The sequence below is a fragment of the Microcaecilia unicolor genome, chromosome 11 (assembly GCF_901765095.1).
Source record: "Microcaecilia unicolor chromosome 11, aMicUni1.1, whole genome shotgun sequence".
In the NCBI taxonomy this organism is placed as follows: domain Eukaryota; kingdom Metazoa; phylum Chordata; class Amphibia; order Gymnophiona; family Siphonopidae; genus Microcaecilia; species Microcaecilia unicolor.
The window spans coordinates 206996200-207009060 of NC_044041.1; the positions used below are offsets into that span (position 1 = coordinate 206996200).

The window sequence follows — 12861 nt, forward strand, 5'->3', positions numbered from 1 at the left end:
ACTTGCTATCAAATTGTTAATTATGACACTATTCTGTTGGAAACATACAGGAATATGGGAGTTGTCATGTTGACTGCTGCTCATTTTAGAGGACAATAAGTTGTAGGCTAGAGTGTAATTCCTGTATAGCTACAAAAAAACAAACATGTATGATTTACTTTTGCTCCCAGTCTGGGTCTACTTATGTGTTCCATTGCAGAAAATACTTCTCTCTCTCTAATTAGGTGATGCAGCTACAGTGAAGAAAGAGGACCTGGATAAGGCAGCAGCACTCGGAAGCCTTGCATGTATTATTAGTATAATGTGAACAATTGGAAGGATTCCACTGGTACTTTCTCTAAACTCACTAGTCTTGGCTGCAAAGATTTTAGTATTTTCTGTTCTCTGGTGAATGTTTCATTGTGAAAAACAAGCAAACAAAACAAAAGGTAGTAATTGATGTAGACCAGTTTACCACAGCATTAATTTGCTATATCTTGAAAGGTTTGGGAAAAGTGAATATTTAAGTGCTTTTATCTACCTTTATTTCCACAGTACTGTATTTATGACTTATCTTTTTCATGTTATATATTGCGTATGTACCTTCTATTATGTATGTAGTTTTCTTTTATACCAAAATGCAGAACACAGACAAAACTGAGATAAAAGATTAAGCAAATACTTTGGCTTGCTGATTTCTTTCACTACTTGAAATGTTCACTTATTCAGCTCAGAAGGAAATGGGAGGGTGGCAAGGGCAGGACACACTGCATTACATTAAGACAATTCCAGCTTCCCTCTATTCTATACGAGCCGGTGAGCCCGTAAAAATGGGCTAGTAAAGGAAGGGGGGGTTTGAAAGCCCCCCCCCCCCGGGATAGGTTGCCCCCCCCCCCCCGGAGTCCCCTCCGCCACCCCTCCACCCAGGCCGGGTACCTGGCTTCAGTATTCAAACCGCCGGAACGCAGCACACAGCTCATCTGAGCTGCCGTCGGCCTTCCTTCTTCTCTGCGTGTGTTCCGCCATCATGTGACGTAACGTCGGCGAGGGCGGGACACAGGCAGGTAAGGAAGGCCAACGGCAGCTCAGATAAGCTGTGTGCTGCGTTCCGGCGGTTTGAATAGTGAAGCCAGGTACCCGGGCCGGGTGGAGGGTGGGTGGCGGCGGCGACTCCGGGTGGGTGGGTGGAGCGATAGCAGCAACCCTGGGGGGCGAGCGGTGGCAACGGCGGTTCCCTCACTCGTAGGTGCGCAGGTTCCCTCTCTGTCATGCCCCTGTCATCACGTATTGACGCGGGGGTGGGACAGAGAGGGTCTCTACTGCGCATTTGCGAGTGAGTATGCCTCTTGCCATTTATATGTTTGATGGCCATTTCCATAGAAGCCAGCAGACCATCCCTTAGAATTCATCCTATGTTGTCTTCTATTGTAGAGGAAGAAACTGTGATGGAGCTCTAGGTTACTCTCAGGTTGATAACAGCATCTTGCTTTGATCAAGATGCATCAGAATGAAAGATTTTCCAGTCCTCCACAAAGCCTGTACTGCATCAGTGACCTTATGATCTAGATATTCAAAGGAAACTTTAAAGCTATCTGAGTGTCACTGAGCTGTGTGGACAGCTGAGAGAGGTGCTCCTGCTTCCTTTTCTTTAAATTCAATTTTATCCCTCCTATTTATATAAATATTTTATTAAGAGCTTCACACATGGCAGCTACTAACTTATCTAAGTCAGAGCATAATTACTCTTATCACAGTTGGGGTTAAACAATCTAAGCAGGATCCCTCCCATCTCAGAAAAAGATGGTGCCAACTAAATGATCAGCTCCTCCCAACAACGTGATTTTGGAAGAATTAAAGAGCCTCAGGGATATAGTGATGTTACACTTCAAAACCTCCTATGAGATTGAAGTTGCTCTAGAAGAGCTTCAGACAACAATGTCTTTGTATCAATAGCGGCTACAATCTGTGGAAAACTAAATACAACAGACAACCGCAGAACTAACCTACCTCAAAATTACCACAAGTAAAATCATGTCTTTGAAAGAACCTTTTGAAGATTGAGCAAATAGAAATCACCAGAGTAATCTATGTATCATGGGAGATCCAGAGCATGTAGAAGCTAAATGACACTTGCTTTTCTAGAAAAAAACGGTTGCCAGCTAATCTAGGTCTTACATTGTCTATCCTGCTTGAAATACAAGGAGCACATTTCTGGTCCTTTTAAATTTTCAATCCCATTTGAGGCCCATTGTTTTGTTTGCGTCTGTTCTTGCGGCCGGCGGAGTCCAATCAGGCCAGCAATACTACGCAGACAAACCCTCTCAACTATACCTTAAGAAACTCTGACAGATGGATTCAAGCCTTTAAAACAATAACACAGAAGAGAGAGCCAAGAGAATCTTTCGTTGGGGGAAAACACAGGTTTATTTTTTTATCCAGAGATTTAGGATAAATAATAAGAAATAGTCTAGAATATGACAGAAATGAGAACATATTATAGAAATAGAAATCACAAATGGAAAGTTGGCCAGGGCAGTCTCCCAGTTCTCTGGCATGAGACCAGGAGCACTGCACACTGACCTCCCTCCTATCTGGCAGAAAGATATTATATAGGATTTCTTTTCCCTTTCAATACCAGAGGAGCACAAGAAGGGGGGAGGGTTTCTTCTTACCCCCTTAATTAGCATCTTACAGTCAGGCAGGATCTCCTGACAATAAAGAAATATATAGCATCTGTTTATATTTCCTTTTGAAGATGCATTTGGTCTGTTGTCCAAATGTTTTGGACCTCTTCTATTCATCTATACAGCCTTTCTCACACAAGAATACATTTCTCAAACCTTTAATTAGTATTTCCCCTATTCTAAAAGAGGAGACAAAAGTTAACTACTGCTTCCTTATAGAGTTGCTATAGAGGTGTTAGGTTTCTCTTGTCAATAGAACTATTGCTATTGACTCCAGGGATCAGGGAGATAGTGTTTGAATTGTTCTAGGCAGAGAAGGAAATAAGGTGTTACCTGGTCTTCCTCTCATGGTTGTAAAAAAGGTAATTCTCTCCTGGATAGTAGCCTTACTTCAAAGGGCATGGGAAAGAATTCTGACCATATTCAATGGGAGAGATTGAGGGCAATCAGGGCAAGAGGAGGAGTAGAGTGTACTTGCTATTCCAGCAAGCCAGCAGGCTGTTCCCATGATTAGAAGGAAAGAAACCTTCATTTCTCTCTGTCCAACATATGAGACATTAATTTCTGTACATTAAATAATTGGAGGCCTTCCACCTCCTACAACAGTTTCAAAACTTTTGCAACAGCAACAAGTACAGCATATTTTGACTGCAAGCTCGTCAGAAAAAAATTCATTTCAATGTGAGGGAAAGGGTATCTTTTGTGTACCAGATTTTGCAAGAACCACTGCTGTGTGCCAGAAAAGCCACCTAGCCTTGAATCTTCAATTGCAAGACCTTGGTGTCCACTAAGGTATTAGGTATCCAACAGAAATGAAAGTTACTTTACATAACAATACTAACATTTTTGATTGTCCAGATCAATTGCAAGCATTTATTTCAGGAGAACAAATTAACTAAGGGCGCTAGGCAAACCTAGTGGGCGATATCTTTTTCCACTAGCATTCCATAAAGATCCCATTTTTGAGAGAGTGCTTAAGTGTTGGAAGGATTACAAAACCCACAATAATATGTACAAATCTGATCTGATGGGAAGGCGGTTTTAAGGGGGAGATTATCAGCTATTTCCATCATGTCTGGAAAGCTAGGTTTCGGGAGGTTTTGCAGCTGGGACAGCAGCTGAGGGTAGCATATCAATGATTTGGTGCCACACATAACGTTGGGCATAAATAACAGGTTTTAGACCTCCAAATCGTGCTGAATGAACTCCATCAGCGAGCACTCAAATCTCAGATGTATTATCTTATTCAACATGGCAACAAAGCAGGTCGATTGTTGTCCAATGTAATATCGGCTAAAAGGAGTAGACATAAGATCTTGACCATGTGAGATGGGACAGGGGCCCACATCACTACAGATGAGGGTATCTGTGATATTTTTTGCTTCTTTTATCAGCTACTCTATGCAGCCCCACCAAATGAAGGACTACCAAACAGTTTATATTTAGATGGTTTATCCTTGCCTGCTCTGAACCCATTGGATATTTTTAAAAAATCTACCCATTCAAGCTGATGAAGTTTACTTGGCAATTAGACAAAGTTCTTTGATGAAGGTGCCCGGTACTGATGGTTTTCATGACGAGTTTTATAAATTATTGGGCGAGGAGATAGTGACACCCCTTACAAACGTTTAATGCAATTGTAGATTCTGAGTCGCTGCCTCCATTGTTTAATTTAGCTCAAATTATTGTGTTCCCTAAATCCAGACATGATCCTACTATTCCCGAATCGTATTGTCCCATTTCATTATTGAACTACGAGGTGAAACTATTTGCAAATGTTATGGCAAACCGCCTGGCTAGGATTCTTCCTTCTCTTCTCCATGACTCTCAGGTCGTCTTTCTCAGGAGACGTTCAATAGCTAAAAAACTTTGGAAGATTTTGGCTATGTTGGAGAATTGAAACCGGAAGGACTTGCAATCGCTCCGTGTAAGTTTTGATGCTGAAAAGGCCTTCAATTGTGTCAACTGGGATTTCTTTTTTGCTTCCTCAGACAAATATATTTCCCTGGTTGCTTTCTATCAGTAATAAAGGCATTGTACTTGACTCCTCAGGCACATTTAATAGTTAACGTCATGGAATCACCAGATTTGCCAATCTGTTGGGGAACGAGTCAAGGCTGCCCCCTTGTCATATTGACATTAGACCCACAGCTCAGAGAAATCGTAGTCTTGCTATTCAGGGAGTATTGATGGGCTCAATCTGTTTTAAGGTGTCAGCGTTTGCTGATGATATCTTAGTTCACCTTTCCAACCCTCGAGAATCTCTCCCAGCACGTTTGGAGAGTTTCAAGGAGTACAGTGATTATGCGGGATTCCATTTAAATCCAACTAAAAAACAGACTTTGTCCTCCTCCAAACATCTGAGGAGAACCTGGGGGCTTGGTTTTCCTTTACGTTGGGTAGATCATTAATTTAACTATTTGGGAATCCAATTGCCTATAGAAGTGTTCTTGTTGTACAAGCTGAATGTTTCAGTTCTCATGGAGGCAACTAGATGACAATTTCAGAGTTGGTGGGATCTACCCTTGACACTGTTAGGTAAGGTGAGCCTAGTGAAAATGGTGATTTTTCCAAAATGACTTTATCTTTTACAAACGCTACCATTGTGACTATTACAAAAAGAACTGAAAGGTCTCAATTGTTTGATCTTTCAGTTTTGTTGGGCTCTTAATTATTGGGGGGTTGGAGTCAGGGGGACTGAAGCTTCCAAATATGAAATTGTTTAATAAGGCCTGTTTACTGTGGCATATAAGGGATTGGATGCACCGCAGTCACTATTATACTCCTTTAGAGTTAGAGCAAAGCATTTTATACCCCTTATAATTTTTATTCCATGCTGCATAATGGACACAACCAGATCCCTCAGGTTTTCAGAGTATATTACTTCACCTGATACGAGATGTGTGGAGTGTGCTTATTAAACATTTGGGGGGGGGGGGGGGGGGGGGGGTCACAGATCAAATCTCCATCAGAGGGAATGTGGCTTTTGAACTGGGGCTAGATAATACTGGTTTTGCTTTGTGGGAACAAAAGGGTATCAGCTCATCAGAACACCTCCTGGGCAGGGAGGGAGATTTAATTCCATTCGAGGAGTTGCAGGCCCGTATAGGGGTAACCTGGGGTAATAGATTTGCTTATTGCCAGATCAAACATTACATACCTTATTTGAATAAAGGATTATTAAAACCAGTGAATGGGGGACCAGATACAGGGATTTTTTTTTAATGAGATGGCTGAATAAGAGATAACAGTTTTGAGACTTCTAAAGCTCTTCTTAAGTGGGAGACCCAAAAGGACTTAGAGAACCTGAGACATAGATGGGAGAGGGATTTGGGAACTCTTTTACCAGATTGGAATATACTGAGTAATTTGAAAAGTACCCCAGCCCTTATGATTAGCACAAGATTGAGGGAATGCTATTATAGAATTTTATACCAGGCTTATTTTGCTCAATTACAATTATATGGGTGGAACACAGAGTTTCCTCTGCCCTCAGTGTGTCCAATCTGCTATTTCCTTTTATCATTTGTTTTGGACCTGCCCCGAGGTACAGAGCTTTTGGGTGAAAATCTGGAGATACATGACCTCTTTGTTGGGTGGGGGGTGACCGGCACAGTGCAGCAATTCTTGTTGGATAAGCCTGGGGTATTCTTGGGATTGTGCAAAGGTAATACCTTGCTATTCTGTAAAATGTGTCTGGTGGTACATTTGCAATATTTTACAATATTGGTTATCCCCTGAACCCCCAGCTTTTTGGCACTGCAGATATAGAAACATGACGGCAGATAAAGGCCATATGACCCATCCAGTCTACTACTACTACTATTTAGCATTTCTATAGCGCTACAAGGCGTACACAGCGCTGCACAAACATAAAAGAAAGACAGTCCCTGCTCAAAGAGCTTACAATCTGATAGACAAAAAATAAAGTAAGCAAAGCAAATCAATGTGTACAGGAAGGAGAGGAGGGTAGGTGGAGGTGGTTGGTGACATGGGAGGCTAGAGACACAAAGGGAGCACCTAAATGCAAAAAGCAATTTTTGTCGAGCTGGGATCCCTATTTGCAAACCCTTAGTCCACGGGGTCAGGGTCCGATTCTTAATAGCCTATTAAATATGTTTCATGAGGTCTCCACCTGCTGATAAAGTAGTATTCTTTAGGTAGAGACTGGGGAAGGGGGATTAGATAGATTTGGCTAATCCTTTGAATTTTGGCTCAGAGGGTCATAAGAATGTAGACCTTATGAAGATATGGTTGCACTTATTTGGAATGGGTTAGGGGGGAGAGGAGAGGGTGGATGGGGGGGGGGGGATTCTGTTTTCCTTGTATCTGTGGTTATGATTACTATTGCAAAGACAAAATAACACATACCATGTTGGTTTGTTTCCTATACTTATTTTCAGTAACGTTGTTTAAACATAAAAGTAGACAGGTATACAACTGCTCCACCCAAATGCAAACCTCAGGTAAACCTCTTAAAAGTATACATGCTTCCGTTTGCACATGCACTTACTCTTAGACACGTGTATACGTCCTCACATTTTTATAAAAGCCATTTCAACATAAAGAACATGACCCACACACAAAAGATGCCTTAGGAAATTATATTCAAAGTGGTTTAATCCTTTTTCAAAATTGCAAATTAAAGTAAAATAAAACCATATTTACATACTCCAAGGCAGTAAGTGTGGGAACATACTGTGCCTGTGTAAAGTAGGATGCAATTGCAGAAGTCTAGGAGACACTGTACAGGCTCCTGTTAACCTTTACTGGACACAAGCAAGGCCTATGGTAAACTGAGGGACACAAGCTCTCTCCTTAGAGATGTCCAAGGATGGGCCTGCACCCTTCTTCCAGGCAGCTCCTGGACAACCCTAATACAGGGGCTCAATGAGGTCAAAGGTTGCCCGAGGTATGTCCTGCAGACACTCAACAACCCATATGTGCACCCCCTCCATTTGGTATCTGTCCCTCTCTTTCAGACCCAAACCCCAACCCAGCATCTTCCCTTATTCTCAAACTTCCCAACACTACCCTTTGTTCCCCTTTAGTATTTAACCTAAATTAACAGCCCCAGACCTTCACTCACTCTCAATCTAAACACCCCTACCAGTTGTCCCCCTTTAGTATCACTCCCTGTAACTCAAACCCCCAGGCCCAGTCCAGCATCCTCACTCTCAGGATCCTCCTCTACCTCTGATATTTCTCCCTCAGACTCAAAGCCCCAGTCCATCATCTCCCCTTAATCTCAAACTCCCCACCCCCTACCCCTTGTCTCCTTTAGTATCTGTAACCCCCCCATCTCTCCCTCACTCTCAAACTCCCCACCCCACCTCCTACCCCTTTTAGTATCTCTCCCTCTCTCAAACCCCCAGCCCTGCATCTCCACTAGTTCTCAAGCTCCCCATCTCCTACCCCTCACCCCACTTTGGTATCTCTCCCTCTCTGTGACTCAAAGCCCCAGTCCATCATCTCCCCTTATTCTCAAACTGCCCACCTCCTAACCCTTGTCTCCTTTAGTATCTGTAACCCCCCCATCTCTCCCTCACTCTCAAACTCTCCATCCCACCTCCTACCCCTTTTAGTATCTCTCCCTCTCTCAAACCCCCAGCCCCGCATCTCCACTAGTTCTCAAACTCCCCACCCCCTACCCCTTGTCTCCTTTAGTATCTATAACCCCCCCCCCCCCATCTCTCCCTCACTCTCAAACTCTCCATCCCACATCCTACCCCTTTTAGTATCTCTCCCTCTCTCAAACCCCCAGCCCCGCATCTCCACTAGTTCTCAAGCTCCCCATCTCCTACCCCTCACCCCACTTTGGTATCTCTCCCTCTCTCTGACTCAAAGCCCCAGTCCATCATCTCCCCTTATTCTCAAACTGCCCACCTCCTAACCCTTGTCTCCTTTAGTATCTGTAACCCCCCATCTCTCCCTCACTCTCAAACTCTCCATCCCACCCCTCACCCCACTTTGGTATCTCTCCCTCTCTCTGACTCAAAGCCCCAGTCCATCATCTCCACTAGTTCTCAAGCTCCCCATCTCCTACCCCTTGTCTCCTTTAGTATCTATAACCCCCCCCCCCCCATCTCTCCCTCACTCTCAAACTCTCCATCCCACATCCTACCCCTTTTAGTATCTCTCCCTCTCTCAAACCCCCAGCCCCGCATCTCCACTAGTTCTCAAGCTCCCCATCTCCTACCCCTCACCCCACTTTGGTATCTCTCCCTCTCTCTGACTCAAAGCCCCAGTCCATCATCTCCCCTTATTCTCAAACTGCCCACCTCCTAACCCTTGTCTCCTTTAGTATCTGTAACCCCCCCCCCCCCATCTCTCCCTCACTCTCAAACTCTCCATCCCACCTCCTACCCCTTTTAGTATCTCTCCCTCTCTCAAACCCCCAGCCCTGCATCTCCACTAGTTCTCAAGCTCCCCATCTCCTACCCCTCACCCCACTTTGGTATCTCTCCCTCTCTCTGACTCAAAGCCCCAGTCCATCATCTCCACTAGTTCTCAAGCTCCCCATCTCCTAACCCTTGTCTCCTTTAGTATCTGTAACCCCCCATCTCTCCCTCACTCTCCATCCCACATCCTACCCCTTTTAGTATCTCTCCCTCTCTCAAACCCCCAGCCCTGCATCTCCACTTGTTCTCAAGCTCCCCATCTCCTACCCCTCACCCCACTTTGGTATCTCTCCCTCTCTCTGACTCAAAGCCCCAGTCCATCATCTCCCCTTATTCTCAAACTGCCCACCTCCTAACCCTTGTCTCCTTTAGTATCTGTAACCCCCCATCTCTCCCTCACTCTCAAACTCTCCATCCCACCCCTCACCCCACTTTGGTATCTCTCCCTCTCTCTGACTCAAAACCCCAGTCCATCATCTCCACTAGTTCTCAAGCTCCCCATCTCCTACCCCTTGTCTCCTTTAGTATCTATAACCCCCCCCCCCCCATCTCTCCCTCACTCTCAAACTCCCCACCCCACCTCCTACCCCTTTTAGTATCTCTCCCTCTCTCAAACCCCCAGCCCTGCATCTCCACTAGTTCTCAAGCTCCCCATCTCCTACCCCTCACCCCACTTTGGTATCTCTCCCTCTCTCTGACTCAAAGCCCCAGTCCATCATCTCCCCTTAATCTCAAACTCCCCACCTCCTACCCCTTTTGTCTCTAGTATCTCTAACCCACCCACCCCTGCCCCCACAGCTCTCCCTCACTCTCAAACTCTCCATCCCACATCCTACCCCTTTTAGTATCTCTCCCTCTCTCAAACCCCCAGCCCCAGCCTGCATCTCCACTAGTTCTCAAGCTCCCCACCCCCTACCCCTTGTCTCCTTTAGTATCTGTAACCCCCCCGCCCCCATCTCTCCCTCACTCTCAAACTCCCCACCCCACCTACCTTCTACCCCTTTCAGTATATCTCCCTCTCTCAAACCCCCAGCCCCGCATCTCCACTAGTTCTCAAGCTCCCCATCTCCTACCCCTCACCCCACTTTGGTATCTCTCCCTCTCTCTGACTCAAAGCCCCAGTCCATCATCTCCACTAGTTCTCAAGCTCCCCATCTCCTACCCCTTGTCTCCTTTAGTATCTATAACCCCCCCCCCCATCTCTCCCTCACTCTCAAACTCCCCACCCCACCTCCTACCCCTTTTAGTATCTCTCCCTCTCTCAAACCCCCAGCCCTGCATCTCCACTAGTTCTCAAGCTCCCCATCTCCTACCCCTCACCCCACTTTGGTATCTCTCCCTCTCTCTGACTCAAAGCCCCAGTCCATCATCTCCACTAGTTCTCAAGCTCCCCATCTCTTACCCCTTGTCTCCTTTAGTATCTATAACCCCCCCCCCATCTCTCCCTCACTCTCAAACTCCCCACCCCACCTCCTACCCCTTTTAGTATCTCTCCCTCTCTCAAACCCCCAGCCCTGCATCTCCACTAGTTCTCAAGCTCCCCATCTCCTACCCCTCACCCCACTTTGGTATCTCTCCCTCTCTCTGACTCAAAGCCCCAGTCCATCATCTCCCCTTAATCTCAAACTCCCCACCTCCTACCCCTTTTGTCTCTAGTATCTCTAACCCACCCACCCCTGCCCCCACAGCTCTCCCTCACTCTCAAACTCTCCATCCCACATCCTACCCCTTTTAGTATCTCTCCCTCTCTCAAACCCCCAGCCCCAGCCTGCATCTCCACTAGTTCTCAAGCTCCCCACCCCCTACCCCTTGTCTCCTTTAGTATCTGTAACCCCCCCGCCCCCATCTCTCCCTCACTCTCAAACTCCCCACCCCACCTACCTTCTACCCCTTTCAGTATCTCTCCCTCTCTCAAACCCCCAGCCCCGCATCTCCACTAGTTCTCAAGCTCCCCATCTCCTACCCCTCACCCCACTTTGGTATCTCTCCCTCTCTCTGACTCAAAGCCCCAGTCCATCATCTCCACTAGTTCTCAAGCTCCCCATCTCCTACCCCTTGTCTCCTTTAGTATCTATAACCCCCCCCCCATCTCTCCCTCACTCTCAAACTCCCCACCCCACCTCCTACCCCTTTTAGTATCTCTCCCTCTCTCAAACCCCCAGCCCTGCATCTCCACTAGTTCTCAAGCTCCCCATCTCCTACCCCTCACCCCACTTTGGTATCTCTCCCTCTCTCTGACTCAAAGCCCCAGTCCATCATCTCCCCTTAATCTCAAACTCCCCACCTCCTACCCCTTTTGTCTCTAGTATCTCTAACCCACCCACCCCTGCCCCCACAGCTCTCCCTCACTCTCAAACTCTCCATCCCACATCCTACCCCTTTTAGTATCTCTCCCTCTCTCAAACCCCCAGCCCCAGCCTGCATCTCCACTAGTTCTCAAGCTCCCCACCCCCTACCCCTTGTCTCCTTTAGTATCTGTAACCCCCCCGCCCCCATCTCTCCCTCACTCTCAAACTCCCCACCCCACCTACCTTCTACCCCTTTCAGTATCTCTCCCTCTCTCAAACCCCCAGCCCCGCATCTCCACTAGTTCTCAAGCTCCCCATCTCCTACCCCTCACCCCACTTTGGTATCTCTCCCTCTCTCTGACTCAAAGCCCCAGTCCATCATCTCCACTAGTTCTCAAGCTCCCCATCTCTTACCCCTTGTCTCCTTTAGTATCTGTAACCCCCCATCTCTCCCTCACTCTCCATCCCACATCCTACCCCTTTTAGTATCTCTCCCTCTCTCAAACCCCCAGCCCTGCATCTCCACTTGTTCTCAAGCTCCCCATCTCCTACCCCTCACCCCACTTTGGTATCTCTCCCTCTCTCTGACTCAAAGCCCCAGTCCATCATCTCCCCTTATTCTCAAACTGCCCACCTCCTAACCCTTGTCTCCTTTAGTATCTGTAACCCCCCATCTCTCCCTCACTCTCAAACTCTCCATCCCACCCCTCACCCCACTTTGGTATCTCTCCCTCTCTCTGACTCAAAACCCCAGTCCATCATCTCCACTAGTTCTCAAGCTCCCCATCTCCTACCCCTTGTCTCCTTTAGTATCTATAACCCCCCCCCCATCTCTCCCTCACTCTCAAACTCCCCACCCCACCTCCTACCCCTTTTAGTATCTCTCCCTCTCTCAAACCCCCAGCCCTGGATCTCCACTAGTTCTCAAGCTCCCCATCTCCTACCCCTCACCCCACTTTGGTATCTCTCCCTCTCTCTGACTCAAAGCCCCAGTCCATCATCTCCACTAGTTCTCAAGCTCCCCATCTCCTACCCCTTGTCTCCTTTAGTATCTATAACCCCCCCCCCCCATCTCTCCCTCACTCTCAAACTCCCCACCCCACCTCCTACCCCTTTTAGTATCTCTCCCTCTCTCAAACCCCCAGCCCTGCATCTCCACTAGTTCTCAAGCTCCCCATCTCCTACCCCTCACCCCACTTTGGTATCTCTCCCTCTCTCTGACTCAAAGCCCCAGTCCATCATCTCCACTAGTTCTCAAGCTCCCCACCTCCTACCCCTTGTCTCCTTTAGTATCTATAACCCCCCCCCCCATCTCTCCCTCACTCTCAAACTCCCCACCCCACCTCCTACCCCTTTTAGTATCTCTCCCTCTCTCAAACCCCCAGCCCTGGATCTCCACTAGTTCTCAAGCTCCCCATCTCCTACCCCTCACCCCACTTTGGTATCTCTCCCTCTCTCTGACTCAAAGCCCCAGTCCATCATCTCCACTAGTTCTCAAGCTCCCCATCT

The 12861-nt window shown here is 46.8% G+C and overlaps 1 protein-coding gene across 1 annotated transcript in view; it reads left to right on the top strand.

Annotated features, from left to right (window-relative positions):
- ZBTB8B (zinc finger and BTB domain containing 8B) overlaps positions 1–636 on the top strand; it is a 30874-nt gene extending 30238 nt beyond the window's left edge. The window contains exon 5 of the mRNA XM_030219645.1: positions 225–636. Within this exon, the coding sequence (XP_030075505.1) occupies positions 225–242 (18 nt within the window). The 3' untranslated portion in view covers positions 243–636. The remainder of the gene's footprint in view (positions 1–224) is intronic.
- The last annotated feature ends 12225 nt before the right edge of the window (positions 637–12861 follow it).